This window comes from Acomys minous (assembly GCF_964271855.1).
Source record: "Acomys minous genome assembly, chromosome: 15".
In the NCBI taxonomy this organism is placed as follows: domain Eukaryota; kingdom Metazoa; phylum Chordata; class Mammalia; order Rodentia; family Muridae; genus Acomys; species Acomys minous.
The window spans coordinates 41,704,470-41,728,383 of NC_140497.1; the positions used below are offsets into that span (position 1 = coordinate 41,704,470).

Genomic DNA, 23,914 nt, shown 5'->3' on the forward strand with positions numbered 1-23,914 from the left:
CCCTCAGTCACAGTCATAGGGGAGGGGAGTAAGGGGAAAATACATTGATTTGTTGGCTTTTCCTAAAGCCAGTAGTAGACCTAAATTGTTGGCTTGCAATTTTATGTTTTGCAGACTAAGGTTTTTTAGAAAAGATTGATAAGCCATACCGACATAGTTACAATTTTATCATTTCACAGTTATACCTGGTGTCAATTCTCAGAGTCTATAATTTTAATGAGGAAGATACACCAGAATTATAAATTATTAAAAATTGTATTTACCCACAAATTTCGGGAATTCCTTGTTTTTAATAGCTGAATAGTATTCCATAGTGTAAATGTACCACAGTTTCTTTATCCTTTCTTCTACTGAGGGACACTTAGCCAATGGACAGGACATTCTCCACAGTTGAGTGGAGAGTGGGGTCTGACTTTCACATGAACTCTGGTGCCCGATATTTGACCATGTCCCCTGGATGAGGAGGTCTGGTGGCACTCAGAGGAAAGATAGCAGGCTACCAAGAAGAGACTTGATACCGTATGAGCATATACAGGGGGAGGAAGTCCCCCTCAGTCACAGTCATAGGGGAGGGGAGTAAGGGGAAAATGGGAGGGAGGGAGGAATAAGAGGATACAAGGGATGGGATAACCATTGAGATGTAATATGAATAAATTAATAAAATATATAAAAATTGTATTTACAAACTACAAACAAATAATTTTAAACAAAACAAATATTCTAAAGACAAATATTTTTAAAAATGTAAGCTATTCTGATGGATAATTTTGGTTGTCACCTTGGCTGCATCTTGACTCAACTAAAACTAAAAGGGGCTAGTGACTATTGTGAGAGATTTTCTTGACCAGATTATTTGAAGGAGGAAGACCCATGCTAAATATGGGGAGCACCTCCCTGGTAGCAGCCCAGAGAAAAAAAAAGACACTGAGGGAGAAACCTGCTTTTGCCTGCTTGCTTTCATTATTCCTGGCAGATTCATCTTTCCTGTTGCCAGGAATCTGATGACAATCTTTCAGTGTAGGCTGAAGACCAGCAACTCTCCAACTCTTCCAGACATTGGATTTTTTGTGGACTGAGCAAGTGGTGGCAGGCCACCTCCTGTAGGCCAATCTAATAAGAAAATCCCAAATATAATAAAGATGCATGTATATATGTAGACATGTCCATACATTCTATTAGTTCTGGACCCTTATAGAACCTTTACTAATACAGGTAATGATACCAAAAGTTGAGTAAGTGACCATTTTATTCTTTTCAGGGGTGTTGTGGAACAATGTTTGAGCTTTGTGATAGAGAAGGGCTATGATTGCTTAGAGCTTCATGAACTGTTATAGGAGCTTGGAAGATATAGGCATTAAGGGACATACGGATAATGAAAATCTGGCTTGCCAAGTGTCAGAGAGAAGTAAGATTCTCTTAAAGCTACTTGTGTGATATTTTGGATTAAAGGCCTGTGGAAGATCTTTGCTTTACTGGACAATATATTCTGATTATCTGTGACTGTAGAACCATCTGCAATTAGTAAGACAGCAACATCCTTGTTGTGAAATCTTCCAGGGAGTATTTCTTTAAGGTCGGTACAGAGAAATTGTCATCCAGAGGAAGGCAGCACTACATCTCAAGCTGGAAGCTGAAGTCACTGGTGTTAGGTACATGACGTTGACTTTAGAAGCAAGAAGGATGTAGGAGTGAATGGGTCATGAACTCTTCCTATTTGGTTTCAAGAAGCCAAGTAGTAAGAAAAGAGTGTATGTATAAAGGAGATTCTGAGAGACCATTATGTGAAGCTCTGAAAGTGAATCCTAGGTTTCAGACCCGAATATATTATTGGCAATACCACAGGCTTGAGACATCTGCATGCAGGTGGAACCAGACCAAGAGAGAGATGTGTGCTGCAAGAAGCAAAGCTGGATGAGGCAGAGCCATCTAACCTTTGTTGACACTGGACACAGCGTGGCAAGATTTGAAGTATTGCCCTGCTAGGGTTTAGTCTTGCTTTGATCCAGGTTTTCCTCACCGTTCTTCCATTACTCCCTTTGGAATGGTAGCATATACCCCATGTCCTCGTGCGATGGAAGCGTGTACTTCACAGGATGCTACAGTTAAGAGACTGCTAGAGTCTCAGAAGACACTTTGGGCTTTTAAATAGTGTTGCAACTCTTAATGCCCATAGGGGCTTCTGAGGTAGGGCTAACTGTGTCTTGAAATACTAAATGGTCATGAACCAATGGGGCCAGACAGTAGAATGAGTGAATAAGATTGCCCCTCAGGCCCCACCGTAGACTCAGGTGTTGAACTCTTGATTCCCAGTCAGTGGCATTGTGTGAGGAGGTTCAGAGGGAGCATCCTTGCTGGAAGACTATGTCACCATGGTGATGGTTGGGCTTCAAGGGTTCCTGCCTTGTCCCACCTCTGATTCATGCTTCTCTTAAAGATGCCATCATTCAGCTTCCTGCTCCGGAAGCCATGGTGAATTCTTATTCCTTTGGAAACCATAAACAGAAATAAAGTCTTTGTTTCGTTAAGTTGCCTGAGTCAGGGGATTTTATCACAGCAACAGAAGAGTAACAAACACACAAAAAAATATTTCAAACTCATTGCAAAAATAAACTAACAAGCAAACAAAACAAAACAAACCATATAGGTCAAAATGGACAAACACATTAAGCAGAATTGAGACAAAACGTGTATTTTTTAAGTTATGTTTCTTAGAGGCTAGAACTATTAAAAGAAAATTATTTGAGTAGTCACTTAGAAATGTTTGATTTACAACCACTAAACAAAACCAAAGAAGCAAGAAACTAATTAAAATCAGATATAGATTAAGCTAAAGGAGATGGGCAGAATCTAACAGATGCTAGAGCACACACAGTGTATCTAAGGCACATAAAGGCAGAATTTGCTGAAAGTACTGTTTGTTTGGGCCAGCAGCCATCCCTTATACTTGGCTCATATTCTTGCTCAAGTACTATGTAGAAGTGTTAACAACCTCTTAAAAAGTGCCTGTGTAGAAACTGGCAACAATGTTGATTAGTCTTAAATTTATCTAATCCCTTAACCATTTTCAAAAGTAATAATACCAATAGCTTCAAGTTCCTGCAAATAGTTAAATATTACAGGCTAGGGGATGGGAAAAAACACTGACCCCACATGGGAGCCATTACCGCACTGAGGGAATCAGGGTCGTCCTCAATCTTAAGTATGTGCAATCATCCCTGGATAGGACCCAATGCAAACTGAAGAGGCTTCTCACGCAGTAATGATTTTTCTCCCTGCCAACAGAGCCTTCAACAGAAACAAACTGAACAACAAAAAGCACAGACAAGCTTGATTAAGATTGCTTGACTATACATCTTGTTAATGGCTTTTCTTCTCCTTCTGTATGAACTTGAAGTTCTTGTCAGTTCCCCAGCACTGGGCCTACTATCTTCCCAGTGTGGCTGCACTGAAAATTCCTTTCTTGAACCACTATCACTAGTCTCCGATGGACTCTCAAGGTGACAGGTGCTGGAATCTGGCCCAGGGGAGACCCACAAACTCTGATAAGAAGTGGACATAGGCGTATAGTTATTTGCCATCAAACACCATCTTCAGAAAGACTAGAAACCCAACACTACAACAAACTAGGACTAAATATCCAATTGTTAGTCAATTCTCTCATCTCAGTTTCTACTAACAGGATAATACTTTCTGGAAAACAAAACAAAACAAACAAACAAATAGTAAGATGCTTCCGTACCCACCTTCCTTTAGAAACACTTTAAAAATAATATTAGCAATGGACCTTAAAAGGTCTTGCAGGAAGTCATTGATAGAAAACAAAACAAAGCAACAACAACATCGAAACAGTAAAAAAGATCTTTTTAAACTTCAAAATCTGTTAATGGTACCATTTTAGGTGGTAAGCAAGGGGAGAAATCTCTAGAAACTCTTCAGTTTTACTTTCTAAACCTTATTCTTTAAAAAAATGCATGCTGTTTAATAATGTTGTTATTATTATTATTATTATTATTATTATTATTATTATTTGTTTTAAACTCTTGATTCACACACGGTAAGTAAGCATTTTAACAGTGGGCTATATTGCCAGCCCTGTTGTGTTGCTTTGAAAGAAAACTAATATATCTTTTACTTAAACATTTCTTGCTAGAACTTTACCCCAAACAGCAATATCGGTAGGAAGATAGCTATATTTAAGTGGAAAAAGTATGTGCTAAAGATTTTTTTTAAATATTACTAATACATTGTGATACAGGTTATATTTGTTGATCTTACGGTGTTCATGCCATGTTACACCCTGACACTGTTGGAAATGTATGATGTTCTCCATATGGGGAGGCATTCTGACATCCAGTCCTTTTCCCCAGAATTCCTTAAATCCTGGTGGCGTGCCCAAGTGCCTGTTTTTACAACTGCCCTTTGTGGCTCCAAGTGCAATAAAAGCCGACAAGACCACTAAGACACACCATTTCTACTAAGTCAAACTCCAGCCCGTCCACAGCTTTTCTCTTCCTATAGCTTTATTAAGATAGGAAGATAAGTGTGACAGGTTCTTTCAATACATGTACAACAGGGCCACAGAAAGAGTGGAACATACTGACAGTGTCAAGATCCCAAATTACCTCAACACAGTGTGACGGGCTGGCCGTGGCAAGGTGGAACTTCCTTCCTCATGATAAACAACTAAGCACAAACTGAGGCACAGGAAGGTAACCCCTGCCACAAACACAGAGTAATGCAGACGTGACTAAATAACAGTACACACAAAAATCGGTCAATTTTAAGAGTTCTTTGCATCAACAGTATGATCTGGCTGCCAGAAAATAAACTTGGTCTAAGGCTATGTCAACAAATGCTTACTCTCTGGACAGGACAGGAGAGCATTTTTTTTTTTTTTCATTCTTCCTTGGAGTATCTTAAGTATGGAGCCATGCTCTGAATGGCATACTTTATGAACATAAAGTTAGCGTGATTGATGAGGATAATTGAAACTGTCAGATTAAAATAAAAAGGAATCTTTTATTGGTAGGAAAAGTTGGCCCTGGGAGAATGTGACAGATATTTCCAAAATACTGGAGGGACTTACATGTGGAACTTCGATCAAATGAATTGTGCGCAAAATGCCAGGGTCAAAAGCAATTGGCAGATGGAAGGAGACTTCAACCACGTTAGTCTTCAATAAAGGGAAGGCACAGGCACACCGTGGAGGCACTGCCTGTTTACAGAGGCGGTCAAATGTTTCTCTAAATGTTGGGCATGGAGATCTTTTTCCTCCACCTACAATTTTATCAATTTTTAACATTAATGTACGTAATGTAGTGTTTGAGTAGGCAAGATCCTTTGTGTTTTACATGCTGTAGAAACTGCTTACATGGAACTTCTGCAGTCCGCCCACCTGCGCCAATGAGGAATTCAGTTGATACCACCAGTAACACAACAAAATCCCTAGGTGCTTTGCCAAAGAACAAATGCATCACAGCAGCTTGCTCTTTTAGCATATAAACCGCCCCATTCTTGTCATCCTCTTTCTCTTGTAAACCGGAAGGTATGTCACACGGAAACTTTTGGGGTGTGTTTCTTTCAGTGTCCTTCAAGACTCTGGCCCATCTCTCCATCTGCTGGAAGTTTAGGTGTTCCTGAAGATCACGAACACAGCATCTATCTCAAGAAGACTGCCCTGTATGCTGAGCTATCTGGCATTCTTACTTCAAGTTACCCGAAAAACAGTGGAGGTAGTGGTGTTGTGGAGGACTATACTTATTCCATGGCCCCAAAGGTCTTTGCCATAATGTTGACTTTGTCTTAGGAGTGTTTTAAGACTCTCAGGCTGGTCCCAAACGTCTCTGGGGTCTGCATGAAATAAGCTGTATCATAAGTGGCTACCAGGGCCAAAGCTTGCATCTCCTCCTACCCCTCTGTACCTGCTTCCCGTTACCCACCCATCCCCAAAGCAGCCCCCACTCCACCCCACCCCCCATCTTTCAGCTGAACTCAGTCATGTGGCCTCCAAAAACTGGTCCTGTAGATAGATCCAGTCCCCAGACTTAACTTGAGGCCCTGGTCGCCCCCTCCCTGCAGAGTTCAGAGAGAAGGGCAGAGAAAGGGAAAGCGAGGAGAGGATGGAGGTGGGGCTGGGGGAAAGCGTGGGGCTAGAGGGAGCAAGCTTCTGAGGGAACGAGAGGGGAGGGCAGACCGGGTTCAGCACGCTCCCTCCCTCGGCCGCTTTCTCTCACATAAGCGCAGGCAGAGGGCGCATCAGTCATGCCCTGCCCCTGCGCCCGCCGCTGCCGCCACCGCTTGGTCCCGCGCGCGCAGGAGGCTCGAGCGCCCGGGAGCTCGCGGGCCTCGCCGCCGCCGGGCGCCCCGCCGCCCTCCTCCCGCCCCCCGGCTCCGCTGCCACTACAGCCTCTCCCGTGGCTCCCGCGGCCGGGCTCCTTTCACTTCGGGCAAGGGGAGGGAGGAGGGGGACCAGGGACCCGCGGGCTCCTCGGGACGAGTGCAACATCGCAGGGTGACTGGGCTTAACCCCCCTTCTTTGCAAAACGCCAAAAACAAAACCGCGATCCGCGGAGCCGGCGCCCTCGCTTCACCTCGCGGGCCGCCACCGAGGGCAGCTCGGATGTCCGGTTTCCTGTGAGGCTCGTACCTGACACTCAGAGCCTCTCCCAGGCGCGGGCTGCCATAGCCCAGGGCAAAAGTTAGGAGCTGCTGAAAGCCCTGGGATCAGCTCGCCTAGAGGGGTCCCCGGGAGGAAACCACGGGACTGGGACGAGGACGGGACCTCAGCCTCGCTCCCCAGCCAGAGCCTTGCCAGCGGACCGGCCTCCCGGCTCCCGGTCCTTCCACCATGCACTTGCTGGGCTTCTTGTCTCTGGCGTGTTCCCTGCTCGCCGCAGCACTGATCCCGGGTCCGCTCGAGGCGCCTGCCACCGCCGCCGCCTTTGAGTCCGGACTCGGCTTCTCCGAAGCGGAGCCCGACGGGGGTGAGGTCAAGGTAGGTGTGTGGACCCCGGCGGCGCTTGGGGTTGAGGATCCTAGGAGCCCTGCCCTGGACTGTGGGCTTGGCTTTACTGGGTGTACACAGAACCTGCCTTCCAGAGTGTGTGCATAATTATTTATTTAACCTTTGGATCCAAAGTTAGAGATTGGTGCTAGCTTTCTTGGAGCAAAGTTTTTCTTCTTTTCCAGGGGAAAGCTGTTACTAGAAAGGAAAGCAACTTAAAGGAGGGAAGGGCCCAAAGAGGAGTCAGTCACACAGATGGAGCTTTCCCCTTCAGAGTGGTCTCCCCCATACCCACAGGGGAGCTTGCACCCTGCCCTGGTGGCATGGCTCCAGAGAGAATTTCATTACTGTAGGAAATGCTCTTTTCTTTCCCTGACTGGTTCTTTGGACTCCAAAGAGCTTCTGGGGTGTGTAACCAGACAACCTACGTTGATGGTCCTGGAGTGTTTATAGCAGGAGCCCTGGGCTTTTTGGACTAGTTTGGAAAAAGTGTAAGAAAATTTAGTAACTGGACTCTAAGGTTTTGGGTTTCAGAATTAACTTGAACTTGGTCAAATCTACGATGCAGCAGAGATGGAAATCTTATAAATCATAATCACATGAAACCTCCCCTCCCCCCCCCAAAAAAAACCTTTATAAATTCCGTTCCTAAACGCTGGCTATGAGATACTAAAAATTGAAGGGTCAGTTTTTGTTTTATTTTGTTTTTCAGTAAAATAAAAGTCCCTTTCCTAAACGTGATAGGGTGCCTTTAGAGACAGTCTTATTCTCAGAAGAAGTTATCTTATCTTGTTCCTGGTGTACTTCTCACTGGAACCTTCTAAAGAATGTATTTATAGCTTCTTAAAGTTTATACTTGACATAACAGTTGAGTTCTTGAACTCCTGAAAAAGTTTTCTGTTTATGGCACTGTGAAGCCCCCCCCCCCACCAGGCTGGAAGTAGACACTGAAGTGTTTTATTGTAGCTGACTGCAAGTGGAAGAAAAAAGCAAGAGGGTGTGTTATTCTCAGTTTTCAGTTGACTTCATTGGTGAACATACACTCAATGTGCAGAGATCAAATTACCTCCCCTGAGTTTGTCTGAGATGAACTTTAATATGGTCAAGACCACTTCTTTCTCAAAGACCAAACTACCATGTGTTTATATTTGGTAAAAAAAAAAAAAATTTTTTTTAAATCAGAATTTCAGTTCATTATGAGAATTGTAACTTTCAGCACAGACATATTGCTATAACTAACTATAACGATGAGAGTACCACTGTCCCTAAATGCCACAAAAGTAAAGCATTGGACCCCATAGCACTTCCTGTAACTTGAGATCTTGAAATTTGCCAGACCTATTTACTTTCTGCCTCTGCAAATTCAAGCAGAGGGCTTAGTCAGACAACATCTCCATTGCCTGTGATAACTGGGCTTTGATTTACAGTAGGAAGATGCGAAGCCTGGATGGAGTAAAACGAGAAGCATTTTCTGATAAGCCGGTTACTACTGGGCCAGTCCTGAGTGACTGTGCCGGAGCGTGCATGTGTGTATGTGTGTCTGAGCACACAGGGGTGACTTACAGGAAGATAGAGAGTTGTAGGGTTAAAAAAAAAAGTTTCTTCATTTTTAATTTTCAAGGCGCTTGTCATTGGTCATTAAATTTCTCCCTTTCTCTGAAGATCAGTGCATTTTGTTTGCACAGTGTCTTCTTTTCTTATTTAACAATCTCTTAAATTCTGTATGTTGAACAAGAACTGAAAGTTGTTATGTGATACAACTTTTTTTTTAATCTATCAGAGGAAACATTATTTTCGTCTTTGAATTTCATGAGTGGTGTACTTTTGATTAGTAAACTGTTCCCTAGTGGGTAAGTAGGACCTTGATGTCCTGTTTTACTGATGCCTTCAGTGAAACTGGGTCCTTGCTGCGAAACTTGCACACAGTAACCCAAACACTGGTGTAAAGACTCCATGTCTCTCCCTAGTGGCCTTTAAAAGCACCTCAATTATCTGTAAGCAATGAGAACTGGAGGGAAACCAGTTGTAGTTTCCTATGAATGACATAAATCCCAGGAAGTCATATACCAAGATAAATAAAAGATGCCAAATATGTATAGAAATTAACTCATACAAAGTTCTGTGAATTAATAAATACACATGTAACTTTTAAAAATTCATGAGTATAGAAAATAAGCTATGAAGCAAAGTTCACCATCCAGTCTTCCTTGTGGTACCCAAGGCCACATAGGTAAGAGGAAATGGATTTAGTAGGTTCCCCTTTCTATTTTTTACTCATGGTTGTACTACTTAATGAATAGCCCTAAAATATTTTCTGAAGGTTGTTAATGGACACAGGTCAGTGCCAGAACACTAAGGCTACTGGATACTGTGGGCATAAAAAGAATCATCTGAAACGTGTTACCAAACTAATGGCAACTTCTGAGCTCAGAGAAAGCACCTGATTGTTATATCTAATAATTTGCAGTCAGTCGGAGTTTGAGTAGAGAATTCCCTGTAGAGCTGGAGTGGAAGATGCTAAAACATGTTATAAAGTGATTGGCAGAAATATAAGGCCTATGACAGATATAAATCAGAAGGATGCCATACCATCCACAAACTGCAATGATCAATAATATATTCTGTTTCCTGTTTTCTCTCCCTCTACTCCTCCCAGCTCCTCCCATTTCCACTTTCTGTCTCTCATTAGAACATACACAGGCTTCTATGGGATAATAATAAGACGAAATCTAGTAAGATAAAACAAAACTAACATTGGAATCTGGCAGAGGGGTGGGGATGAAGGGAGAGAGCCCAAGAGGAGGCACAAGAAACAGATTGAAAAAAAAAAAAAAAAGGAAAAGGCCTGACAGGGCATTATGAGACAAGGAACTTCGAAAGATGCCACTGAGCTCATTTTCTGCACTGCTGAGTGTGCAACCCACCCTGAAGAGTAGTTTGTGTCTTCTGGCTTAGGAATAAGGTCATGTGCCCATTTCTCCTTTCAGGTCTAGAACCCCACTCAGGGCAGATGCATGCTGGCTCTGTGCGTGCTGCCTCAGTCTCTGTGAGCTCATACGTGTTTTGATCATGTTGAGCTGTGGGGTTTTGTTTCCTTGGTGTCTTGCATCACCTCTGGCTCTAACACTCCTTCTACCTCCTTTGCAGGGTCCCCTGAGCTCTGAGGGGAGGGATTTGATGGAGATATCCTATTTAACGGCTGAGTGTTTCAAGGTCTCTTACTCTGTGCCTAATATCTGGCTGTGAGTGTCTGTATTTGTTCATGTCTCCTGCATTAAGAAGCTTCTTCTAGGATAGCTGAGCAAGACACTGACCATATGTGTCTTTGGGGGAACTTTTTAAATGCAGTATTTTTTTACTTTGAGAATTTTATTTATCTATACCATGTATTTTCCTTATATCCATTACTGCACTCTGCCTTTCCAACTCCTTGCAGAAACTCCTTCACCGCATTTTATGTTGTCTTAATTTGTTCTCCAAAACAGTGTATTGTAGTGGGTGTGCAAATACCTAGGTATTTACAGATGTTGGGATACAATAGGCCAGGTTTTCTTTATCTATTTTTAAATAAATCGCTGTGTGTTTTAGTTTGTTATTTATGGTGTCAACTAAATCAATGACAGTGCTCTTCTAAGTACCCTATATGTGCCTGCACTAGAATTCCCTAGAGGACTTTTTTTCTCTTTTAACCTGATACCAAGTAAATATCTGGGCTTTAGTTATTACAAACAAACAAACAAACAAACAAACAAACAAAAAACCAAAAACAAAAACAAAAACAAAAAAACAACACTTGAACTAACAAGTCATCTCCATTCACAATCAAAGTGCCAGGTGGCTCATATGGAAGACATGCCATTTTTCTGTGTATGTGTGTTTTTAAGGCATTTACCACTGAAGTGAAATAGTCAAGATAGGTTATTATCTATCAATATGAAATTGACATTAAACCATGTTGTATGTTCTGGAATTTGGGAGAGACTCATCAGTGCATCCATTTGATCTGGGAGCTTTGATCTTAGAGAGGAGTTTGGGTTGTAATTGGATGCGCATTTTTAATAGATGAACTCATCAACACCAGAACTGTACGTACTCTCTAGACTGACAAGCCAGTTCTGGGAGAATGAGGAGGCCAACAGAGCAGTTTGGAGTTGGGAGGGTGGTTATACAGACAATAGTAAATTCTACTAATTTCCACTCCGTTCAGGTAGCTGGAATTCTGCTGGTTTTCTCACCAGTCAGCTGACACTGTTTCAACTTCACACTGTAAGTCACGGGAGAAGGATTATTTTGTGAACTGAACAAACCAGCCGACTATTGCAATCAATCATGGGATTGGATAGAAGTCATAAAGATTTTTACTTGAGGGTAGTGTAATTAAGAAGCAAAAGAATGTTATTAGATGCAGAGTCATGAACAACACCAGCAGGATAGAGACACAGGGAAAAGAGGATGGAGCTGTCCCAGGGGATGGGCCCATCAGTCTGGTGATTGATTACTGTGAAAGTTGGATAGGAGGAAGCAAGCCTGGCCTGGATGTCTTAGTCATAGGACAATATTGTTTATATTTGTAGAGTGAGGCTATTTCACAGAAAAGGATGGGTAATGGTGCTAGTCCACTGATCACTTATGATACTTGTAGGCATAAGACATATTTAGAAGAGCAAAATAAACATTCAAAGTAAGCCCTTACAGCAGTGGTTCTCAACCTTCCTAATGCTGCGACTCTTGAATACAGCTCTTCTCTGCTGAATACAGTTCATCAATTGCTCCACATGTTGTGGTGATTCCCCCCAACCATAAATATGTTTCATTGCAACTTCCTAACTGTCATTTTGCTACTGTTTGTGAATCATAACGTAAATACTGTATATGCAAAGTATCTGAGATATAACCCCTAAAGGGGTCATGATCCACAGGTTGAGACCCTTTGCTTCAAAGGGACATAGTTGTCTAGGGTCAGTAGGACTTAAGGCATATAATAGATTTCTGACAATTGTTTCTATAATTTTTCTGAAAATTTAAAAATATGGTATACTGCCACATTTATATATATTTAGAACACGAAATACATATTCAATAGATATATTCAACACCCAACTATGTAATTTTATTCATGTAAAATAGATTGTGGATACAGCACTAATGTGTCAAAATTTAGTCGAAGCATTGTCTGTATTTCTGTGTTCTACAATCTCCACTTGGTTGGAATTCCTCCTCCCTTTACTCCCACAATATCAGAATTCCCAAGATTTAGGAATACAAGACTTTTAAACTCTTCTTACTTCACCCTACATCAACTTCTGTTAGAGATTTAAAGTGTGACTTCCTACAAGCCTCTGAGGAGGACAAGGTTTGTCTAAGGGAAGGGTGGTATCCTTATCCCCTTTCCAGAATTAGCTGGCAGTTAAGAGCAGACACACAGTGGTAAGCATGATTTTCCTCCAAGTATATTTAAGTATATTTTTTCATTCCTCTCTCAGGTTTTGTCATCAGTCGGTACGATGCTGTGTTTACTGCTCTAAAGGCAGCGGGGTCTGGGAGTAAAGGAGGCATGCAATGGCCAACTTTATTCAGAGCATCAGACACTTTATACTCTAAGGGTTGGGGGGGGGTCACATGAGTAAAGTGCACAGTCACAAGGGTAAGCTACATGTGGTAGACAAGCTGTACGTGGGAAATATGTCTTTCCACAGAGGCATAGAAACGAATAACAATATCCAGTTATAAAGAGGAATCTGCGGTAAACTCACTCCTATCTGCTACACCTGGAAGGAGCATAAGAAACACACTACAAGAACAGTGATGGAGGTCTGAAGAAACTGAAGTCATGAGACTTTGGTCTTGTCACAAGACAAGAAAAGGTGTGAGTTTCTCACAAGCACTCAGAACTTTCCTCCCAAGACTCCACTCTTGGACCACGTCCTGGCCATGCTGGGTGTGTGCGGAATTGTACACATAAAGCTCAATTCATCGTTCCTTGGCATTCAGTACTTTGTATTTCTTCTTGACTATGATTTCCTGATTGACAACCATTTTTTGTGTCACACCATCAAAACTATTTGTTCGCAACCTGGATGCTGGCTCAGTTGTAACTGGGTTCATAAGGACCTGGTGCCAACAGTGTTGCTATGCGAGTTTCTTGCACTGCCAGCTTTGGTTTTGCCTTCTCTGCTCCACACTTACACCGTCCTCCAGACATCAATTGCTCCTTAAATACAGTGACGGAGAGTGACTAATAGTGGCCTTCGCCACCCTGAGAACCTTTCCGGAGCCTTTGTGCCTTGCCCTAGTCTCATAATTTTATGCCATTCGGTTTTTCACTCTCTCTCCATAGATTGTTGTCTTGTTACATTATGGATGATAAACATAAGGCACAGATTACTTACCCCAGAGGAATAGCAGTACTTTAATGTTGGAGAGTAGGTTGGTGATGTTTTTGTGCTTATGGGAGCTCTTCATGTGTTTTGATCAAGTTAACCTAAAGGGCTTTGTTTCCCCTCAGGCTCTTACACTCTTTCTGCCTCCTCTTCCACAGGGATCTGTGAGCCCTGAGGGAGGGATTTGATGGAGACGTCCCATTTATGGATGAGTGCAGGGAGTCTCTCACTCCTTGCATAATGTTTGACTGTTGGTCTTTGTATTTGTTTCTGCTTGTGGCAGGAGGAAGCATCTCTGATAATAGCTGAGCAAGTTACTGATCATATTTGCCTTTTTGGGTAGCTATCAATTTTTAAAAATACAGTAATTTGATTGTTTTTTTCTTTGAGAATTGTATTCATGTAAAATATGTATTTTGCTGATTTGTGTACATGCATTTGCCTATGTGTGCCATATCTGTGGAGACCAGGGGCCACCTTAGTGTCTTCTTGACCCAATCTCTACTACTTTTGCAACCATATTTTGCACAGGATTTGGAGCTCATTGGCTGGCCTAGAGTGTTTGCATCAGAGCTTCAACTCACCTCCTTGGATTGCATGTGAACTCTGCCGTCCCTGCCTTATTATGTGGATACTCTGGTTCAAAATCAGATCTTTACGCCTGTACAGACACTACAGTCAGCCATCTCCCCATTTGGGAAAGACTCATGCTTTTATTTCCTTTCAGAATCTATAACTCCTACTCACTGCAGCCATGTGCAAGAAGGCAGAGAAAAACATATTGCAGCCATTAGGACCAATTAATTACATTTATTCATGAGTGGACATAAACTTTCTTTTAGTCTTCACCATTTGCGGCATTTTGACTAAAAATAGTTCATAGATGGCCACTATCTGTCTGTCTGTCTGTCTGTCTGTCTGTCTGTCTGTCTACCTGTCTGCCTGCCTGCTTGTCTGTCTGCCTATCTGTCTACCTGGCTCAGGGTTTCTTGTAGCTTCGGTTGTCCTGGAAGTTCTCTGCATTCTGGGATGATCATGAACTCTCTTTCTTTTACCTCTCGAGTGATAATCTTGCATGCTTTTGCCACGATGTCTGTTGATTAAAGGCCTTGGCTTACAGGAACATTGAAAGAACAACTGCTTAGCCAGGGCCCTGGAAAGAATTTCCAATAGCTTTTTCTAAAAACGTAATGTGAGTTACCATCACAAATAAAAGAATTCAGAAAGAGCAACTGATGGTTGACAAGAGCCATATACCTTCTCCAACATCTGGGCATGTGTCCTGTCATCTTTATAAGATTTCATCACTACTAGAGACTGTATATCGTTGCTATTAGCTAAGCATACCCTTGGCTACATTATGTGCAGGTTTGCATTTATGTAAATTCAGAGTTAAGAGATTATCGAGTTTTCAAGTTAATAAAAACTGCATGCAGCAAAGAATAACAAGGAATACTAATGAGCTTTTGATTTTTATTGAGATTCTAAAGTTTACAACAAACACTTTAGTCTTGTAATAGTTTCTTCTGCAATGTAAATGTCCAGTTCCCGTCCTTCATGTAGTTTATGAAAATAGAGATTGGGTTGAATTTGTTGGTTTTATGGCAAAATGTGTCTTAAAATACATTTTTTTCCTGATGAATTCTATTTCCTTGGTAGCTTTGGAAGGTGGGGTTCATGCCATCTAAAGGCTTTCAGTGGTCTTTATTCTGGTATTTATTTTATCTTAAATCTTGATTTCCAAATGAACTTTTTTCCCCTGTCACATAAAGTATATGGTCGTAAGTGGTGAAGGCTGAGTCAAAACTTGCTTTTTCCTCTGCCTGCAGAACTCCTGTACCTTGCTTTAAACTTCCAAGAACAGTGGCTAGAAGTCACCATGGTGGTCCATAACTTGTTGCAGTCACGTAACAGACCAGCCAACAGCAGAACTACTTGGGTAGAGACTTAAGCAATGGAGACGGGTGTGGGTCCTGTGGTCCTCCCTGAATCCCTATCCTAGCTATTCACACAATGGAGACAGGTGTGGGCTCTGTGGTCCTCCCTGAATCCCTATCCTAGCTATTCACACAATGGAGACAGGTGTGGGTCCTGTGGTCCTCCCTGAATCCCTATCCTAGCTATTCACACAATGGAGATGGGTGTGGGCTCTGTGGTCCTCCCTGAATCCCTATCCTAGCTATTCACACAATGGAGACAGGTGTGGGTCCTGTGGTCCTCCCTGAATCCCTATCCTAGCTATTCACACAATGGAGACAGGTGTGGGTCCTGTGGTCCTCCCTGAATCCCTATCCTAGCTATTCACACAATGGAGACAGGTGTGGGCTCTGTGGTCCTCCCTGAATCCCTATCCTAGCTATTCACACAATGGAGATGGGTGTGGGTCCTGTGGTCCTCCCTGAATCCCTATCCTAGCTATTCACACAATGGAGATGGGTGTGGGCTCTGTGGTCCTCCCTGAATCCCTATCCTAGCTATTCACACAATGGAGACAGGTGTGGGCTCTGTGATCCTCCCTGAATCCCTATCCTAGCTATTCACACAATGGAGACAGGTGTGGGTCCTGTGGTCCTCCCTGAATCCCTATCCTAGCTATTCACACAATGGAGATGGGTGTGGGCTCTGTGGTCCTCCCTGAATCCCTATCCTAGCTATTCACACAATGGAGATGGGTGTGGGCTCTGTGGTCCTCCCTGAATCCCTATCCTAGCTATTCACACAATGGAGACAGGTGTGGGTCCTGTGGTCCTCCCTGGATCCCTATCCTAGCTATTCACACAATGGAGACGGGTGTGGGTCCTGTGGTCCTCCCTGGATCCCTATCCTAGCTATTCACACAATGGAGATGGGTGTGGGTCCTGTGGTCCTCCCTGAATCCCTATCCTAGCTATTCACACAATGGAGATGGGTGTAGGTCCTGTGGTCCTCCCTGAATCCCTATCCTAGCTATTCACACAATGGAGATGGGTGTGGTTCCTGTGGTCCTCCCTGAATCCCTATCCTAGCTATTCATATTCACACCCTACCAGTGCCCCTAGTCCCTGTGGGACAGCACAGGTTAACTTCTTTACAAGCAAAGTGAAGATAACAACTAAATCTCATACTGCATCACTGAAACTTAAAGAGTAGATAGCTAAATGACTGAAAAAATGGATGGGTTAGCACCACATCTGCCATAAGGTTAGCTTTCTATGATGTAATGGTTTGGCTTCATGATTAGAAGAAAAAAGTCAAAGCATAGATTGTGTCATGGGCATATGAGCATCTATCCAGAACAATAAAATCAAACTTGCTGCATGTAATGTATTATAAATTATCTTAATTTCTAAGAGGTTATATATGTAGTGTGTTCATTGTTCAAAATAAAGCCACACTTTTACTGCTTATAACATGCATTCACCTGTGCTTGGTGCTTGGGTTTTTGTCTGTACTCAAAAGTGACAGGCCTGGCCATAGAACACAAAGCCAAGAAACCCAGAATGATAGAGTAAGCCTCACCTAAAGTGATGCTTATTTAGATCCTTTGGATAACAGTACATTGTTTCACACAGAAACTTTATTATGCCATATAATTTCATATGAACTCATCTTGAATACAGTAAAAGCTTAAAAACATAGAAATTGAATATGCTTAGTAATAAAATCTACACACTCAGGAGGCAAAGTAGGAGGAAGCCAAATATAAGGCCAGTGTGAACTACATTGTTTGGCCCTGTCTTAAGAATAAAACAAATCCGCCTAAGTGTCCCTCAGTAGAAGAATGGATAAAGAAACTGTGGTATATTTACACTATGGAATACTACTCAGCTATTAAAAACAAAGAATTCCCGAAATTTGTGGACAAATGGATCTAGCTAGAAATGATCATAATGAGTGAGTTAAGCCAGAAGCAGAAAGAGTCAAATGGTATATACTCACTTATATCTGCATATTAGCCCAAGGGGCATGTCCCACGAAAGCCTTCACTTAGCAGGAAACTGGGACAGAGGGGAGGACATCCTATTGGGACTCTAGTTGAGAGAAGCATGGGAGAATAGCAAAGTAGAAGGATCCAGAGGGTCCTAGAAATGTACAAGTTGAACATTATGATAGGCAGATTTGGGCCCAGGGGTCCCGCTCAAACTAAGGCACCAGCCAAGGACAATACAGGCCATAAACTTCAAACCCCTACCCAGATCTAGCCAATGGACAACATTCTCCACAGTTGAGTGGAGAGTGGGGTCTGACTTTCACACATACTCTGGTGTCTCATATTTGACCATGTCCCCTGGAGGGGGAGACCTGGTGGCACTCAGAAGAAGGGTAGCAGGCTACCAAGAGGAGACTTGATACCCTATAAACATATACAGGGGGAAGAAGTCCCCCTCTGGCACAGTCATAGGGGAGAGGAGTAAGGGGGAAATGGGAGGGAGGGAAGAATGGGAGGATACAAGGGATGGGATAACAATTGATATGTAACAGGAATAAATTGATAAATAAAAAAAACAGAAAAAAAGAAAAAAGAATAAAACAAATCTAAAAAACACTCTTTAATGAAATATGCTAATTATACATATGCTAATATGGTACTTCAGTGTACAAACATCTGAAATCTTCAACAAAAGTATTATGTATGCTTATAAATGTATGCTATAAAATTTAAAGTTAACTCAATGCATACTGCCTAAAATATGGAAGTGCATATTCACCAAAGAAAGTATGAAGAAAACTCAATGGATGCTACATGGAAAAGTTGAACTTCTGTGGGTTTTCTTAGAAAAGTGACTTTATATACTTCTCTGGGACTGACTTCCTGAATGACAACTGGCACGCGATGTAGCTTCCTTGTTGAATCATGGAATTGACACTTCTTACAAGAAGTCTGATTTATCTGAGTGCTTTAAACGTACTTAAGATACCATACTTGGTTTTCATTTTATTGTTCCATTAGGCAATCAGTCACTACTATGAACTTTGTGATTCTCACATGTCCAATGCTATGTGCTGCTCGGAGTTAAGGCACGTGAGTGCTCAGGAAAAAAGAATTAAGAATAAAAGGCATCAATTGCTTCTCCAATGCCAAATGATTGTCCATGAAATAATATACATACAAGTAATTCTGTAGAGACTAAGTAGGTTATATTTATGTATTTGGGACTTTATATGTATATATATGCTTGGAATACAATGAAGAAAAAAGAGGATATGAAAAATCAGGGAAATGTACAATTCGAAACTCTAAATATGATCTCAAACCTAGACATAATATTAGGATCCCAGTACAGATGTTCATTGGAGTATTTTATAGGGCTTTTTAAAATCAGATATCAATCATATTTCTAAACAGAACTCAGTAGCTACACAGCATATAAATGAATACACACATATGCATTATACATACATGTACATGTATGCATACAGTGCATGTGCACTGGTATCACCTTGTTAAAATTTAATTTTGAATTTTAGTTTTAAAATTAAAATTTCCTCTAAGGATGCAGATAAGCACTTATGTGGAAGATTCGGAACATTCAGATTTGGATTTTTACATAAAATAATTTTTGTAGTGATTTTTTTATTTACATACTATTTTTATTTCTTAAAAGCACTGCTGTGCTTTTAAAATTTTTTAATTTAATTTCCTTTTTTGGGGGTCAAATCAGGATTAAAAGAACATTGTTCATTTAATATTTTTTTTTACTTACAGAGAAAAATTTCAAGACATTGATAATATTTTGGAGTCCAGCTTGTTAAAGTACTAGAAAAGATTGAACAAAATGAAGTAGAACAGAACAGAAATGTGTATGTGTAAGCCCTGTGCAGAGACAAACAGTACATTTCTCTCATGGCAATTGACTAGCAATACTGGAAGCTACTTATCTGCTTCCTCAAACAAGTAGTGTAAAATGGTCACAGCTATTTTAGAAACGGCGAACATAATTACCTTACTTAGAATGATGTGTTGGTACGAACCTGATCTGTAACCTTTCACCAAGAAAATGGCTCCTTTTCTCATTTTTGCGCTTTACACTCTAGTCAGGTCTGTCCCCACCTCCATGCCTCCCTCTGACCAAAGCAGAGTAGATGCATTTGACAAATTAAATCAGATTGGAATCTTAAATAAAATGTCTTGGTTTTCTTTTAACTTGAGTGGCCACACAGCTGCCTTGTGTCCCATAATTGAATTCCTATAATCTGTAAAAGGCATTGCTATTTCCGCTCACTCAAAAACTTTCTTGGAAGTAGCCAGTTAATATCAAATACCAGATGTGGGTCTGTTTGAAACCGCCATCGTTTACTTTACTACAGTATCATTGCCGAAATTGAATATTTCTAATTCTTTTTCTTTATTTGTGTCTGTTTTGTGTATTTAGTTACTTTATTCTTTTTAAAGTCCTCTTCCAAGTTTATGTTTTGAAAAATGGAACACTTACTTAGATTCATGTTTGCTTATGGGTCATGACATTAATGACATCCCAGGAAAACAAACTAATCCTTTTGTCTCAGAGCCAAACTTTTAGTTTTGAGAGGGCAGTGATTCATTGTTTGTTGTCTTTGAGTCTCCTGACTTTCTTTTACTTTTTCGGTGTTTAGCCATGCCAAATTAGAACTTGGGGCCAAAACTATTCATGACTCATGACAATCACACTTAAAATGAGGAATCTGAAGCTGCTTCAGATATACACATTAAGCCAGTAATGAAATCATAGATTTTCATGTACGATTTTCCCCTGTTGATGTTACTAGTAATAATACCCGATGCGTTAAAAAGTAGTTCTTATTTAGAGAAATACAATTTGTGATGTAGCTACATAAGTGTGTAGCATCATGATATTACTGACACATGGCAAAACATGACAATGAGCTAGATACAAGAAATTAAGATCAGTAAGACTGCTTAGTTCCAAGCTTGTTTGAATGTTCAAGTTCTTTTACAGTTGCCTTGGGTACTTTTCTGGGGCTATGATAAACTTGATGGCTGACAGTTGCCTTGGATACTTTTCTGTTGCTATGATAAACTCGATGACCAAAGCATTTAATTTGGCTTAAAGTTTCAGAACATCATAATCCAAGATGACTAAAGAAATATGTGAGAGCTCACATCTTGATCCACAACCATTTAGGCAGAGAGAGACACTGGGAATGGCAGGACGATTTTGAAAACTCAACGTCTACCTTAGTCGCACACTGACTTCAACAAGGCAACACCTCATAATTCTTCCCAAAGAGTTACACAAACTAGGGACCATGCATTCAAATATAAGAACCTATGGAGCCCAAAATCCTTCAAACTACCATCACAGTAATATAGGTTGAGTGATGCTGTTGTGACTGACACAGTTTACACTTAAGTGACTCTGCTTTGATTCATCTGCTCCCTCTTTCGTCTTCCCTTCCTTCATTTCTTCTATATACATATATGCTGTTTGTCAGTCAGTAATGGATACCGTTGGTAAGTGATGAAACCTTTCTGACTATGGGTCTAATGGAAATTAATTAAGTTATGTCATAAGTAAGGCCATCCTCTTGGAGATGAAACTCCCCATCCCTGACTCCTTGTTCTGCATGAGGATAATTCTCTGTACCACCCACCGTGATCTTCTTTGCCACAGGCAAAAATGAGAGAGCCAAGTGTGATAATGCACTGAAATCTGAAAGCCACGAGTCCAAGTAAATCCTTTCTATGTAAAGTTAGTAGGTTGAGTACTTGTCAGAATAACCAAAAGCTGACTCACTCAATGACATCTTTCCAAGACTCCCCAATCCTCCTTCAGCTGACAATATCTGAAATCCAATTTTGCCTCTCCTGCGCCATTTTTAATATTACTGTAGGCATTCATGATAAGAGTTTTTAATTACACCACTGAGAACTGTGCACTGTGGTGAATATATGTCTAATGCACCTAAGTTAATAGCTATACTCCTTGTGGGATTGGACAGCTTCCTCTTTATAGGATCATCTGAGACCAATACATATTCAAATTACACAAATATGTATAATTTAATTTTCAAACTCATAAGATGCTCCAGCACACAACAAGAAAATTGGCTCAGCCATGTTCATAGCAGCCTTATTCATAATAGCCAGAACATGGAAACAGCCTAAGTGTCCCTCAATAGAAGAATGGATAAAGAAACTGTGGTACATAGACACTATGGAATACTACTCAGCTATTAAAAACAAGGAATTCCCGAAATTTGTGGACAAATGGATTGAGCTAGAAATGATCATAATGAGTGAGTTAAGCCAGAAGCAGAAAGACTCAAATGGTATATATTGATTTATATCTGCATACTAGCCCAAGGCGCATGTCCCATGAAAGCCTTCACTTAGCAGGAAACTGGGACAGAGGGGAGGACATCCTATTGGGACTCTAGTTGAGAGAAGCATGGGAGAATAGCAAAGTAGAAGGATCCAGAGGGTCCTAGAAATGTACAAGTTGAACATTATGATAGGCAGATTTGGGCCCAGGGGTCCTGCTCAAACTAAGGCACCAGCCAAAGACAATACAGGCGGTAAACTTTAAACTCCTACCCATACCTAGCCAATGGGCAGAACATTCTCCACAGTTGAGTGGAGAGAGGGGTATGTCTTTCACATGTACTCTGGTGCCTCATATTTGACCATGCCCCCTGGAGGGGGAGACCTGCTGGCACTCAAAGGAAGGATAGCAGGTTACGGAGAAGAGACTTGATACCCTATGAGCATATACAGGGGGAGGAAATCCCCCTCAGGAACAGTCATAGGGGAGGGGAATAAGGGGAGAATGGGAGGGAGGGAAGAATGGGAGGATACAAGGGAGGGGATAACCATTGAGATGTAACAAGAATAAATTAATAAAAAAATTGAAATACCTTGCCAACTAAGATTTTATGCAGGTTATATTTTTGATATTGAATTGAGCTATACATTTTATTGTATCTAATGTTTATATTGTGCATAAAATAATTTTTACTCAGTGATTACAATAAGTGAGTTTTAATAGCTCAGTAAAATGCCATGTGCCCAGTTGCTATTAATCTGAATTTTAATGAGTTTCACATAAAGGTACAGATGCTTTAAAATCTTTAATTATTTAGTAAAAGGTCATCTATATTCTTAAGTGTGGATTGTAATATGGTAACTATGGTTTTCCCTCCAGATCCATGGCTTACCTGTGTCTGAAGCTGCATCGTTTTACCTTAAAACACTGAAGTACTGTTTTCTGTACAAAGCTGAAGTTCAGTCTTTACAGAAGTGTTTGTTCAAGCCTTACCTACTCTCATTTTAATTGATTTTTCTGTGCGGACTTTGTTACTCTCTATGTCCTGTGCTTTTCTATTGACAATAGATTGTCTTTTCTTATGTGGATAGGAGAAAAATATGTTATAATGCCAGAATTATTAAATGAAGGGCAAATTGACTTCTAACTTAGAGTACATTGTTTGACCATAAAGCAGAGTGTATCTCATTGGACAATGTACCTTTTGGTACTCAAACATATAATAACTGTTTTAAATCAAAATATCAGACACTTGGCAGGAAGTCTTCTTTGTAGAACATTCCAATGCTTCTTTTATATTACATTTAATTCCAGTATACTACTTTGTTTAAAAAGGCTTCAAATTACTTTTATAAAGGAGGGGAGTGGGACAGATAGTGCAGGTGTACATATGCCACAAGGTATGTATGGAGGTCAGAGGACAACTTTTGGGAGTGGGTTCTCCTTTCTGAACATCGCAGAGTCAGTCTAGAGTCTGTGTCTACTGTCCAGGGTACTCCAGACAGGCTGTGGCTTCAAGCCAATTCTTCTGCCTCCATCTCACCAACTGTGGAAGCCCTGAAATTACAGATGCAAGTCAGCACGTCCCCATTCTATCATCCCATCAAGTAGTTTTGTTTGTTTTATGTCTTAATGTGGCTTCTAAGGATTGAGCTTGGTCATGAGGTTTACAGTGTGGTTGTTTGAATGAGAACGCGCCACCCCCTTGGCCCCTCCCCGTAAGCTCACATATTTGAGTGCTTTGTCTTCCATTTGGAGAAGGATTAGGAGGTGTGGCTTTGTTGGGGGAGGTGTGTTACTATTCTTCAAGGTTTCAAAAGCCCCTGGTATTCCTAGTGAGTGCTCCTCCTCTTCTGTCTCCCGTGTGGATCAGCTGTGAGCTCTCAGTTTTTGTTGTATCATTACACCTGTCTGCTTACAGACTCACTCTCTGAAATTGTAAGGGAGGATCCAGTAAACGTTCTTCTGTAAGTTGACATGGTCATGGTGTCTCTTTACAGCAATAGAAAAGTAATTAAAACACAGTTCAAGTGCTCTTACCCGCCAGCGATCTTCCTGTCCCTAAATTGCTTTTTCAAATTACAGAATAACTGTCCATGAGTTCCAGAACTTTTTTTTTATTGCATATGCATCTTCATATTAATGTGTATAATGCTTTTATAACATTAAGTCATATCAATATAAAATATATACTATATATGTCTTCATAAAATACATGGATGTATATATCAAATTTTGTAAAATCAAGTTGAGTGTGAACTTAACATTCTTTTGGAAGATGGGGCTTT

General features: G+C 41.0%; 1 protein-coding gene and 1 long non-coding RNA gene across 2 annotated transcripts in view; one reads left to right on the forward strand and one right to left on the reverse strand.

The window, feature by feature from the left end:
* Window positions 1-1,238: 1,238 nt before the first annotated feature.
* LOC311584544 lies at window positions 1,239-6,728 on the reverse strand. Its single transcript, XR_014774930.1, has 3 exons — window positions 6,647-6,728; window positions 5,717-5,850; window positions 1,239-2,483 (listed from the first exon to the last, which is right to left on the reverse strand). It is a non-coding gene; the product is annotated as an uncharacterized lncRNA (long non-coding RNA).
* The window catches only part of VEGFC (vascular endothelial growth factor C), a 100,261-nt gene continuing 82,597 nt past the window's right edge, over window positions 6,251-23,914 (forward strand). Inside the window, exon 1 of the mRNA XM_084758982.1 lies at window positions 6,251-6,994. Coding sequence (XP_084615108.1) covers window positions 6,848-6,994 — 147 coding nt within the window. The 5' untranslated portion in view covers window positions 6,251-6,847. The remainder of the gene's footprint in view (window positions 6,995-23,914) is intronic.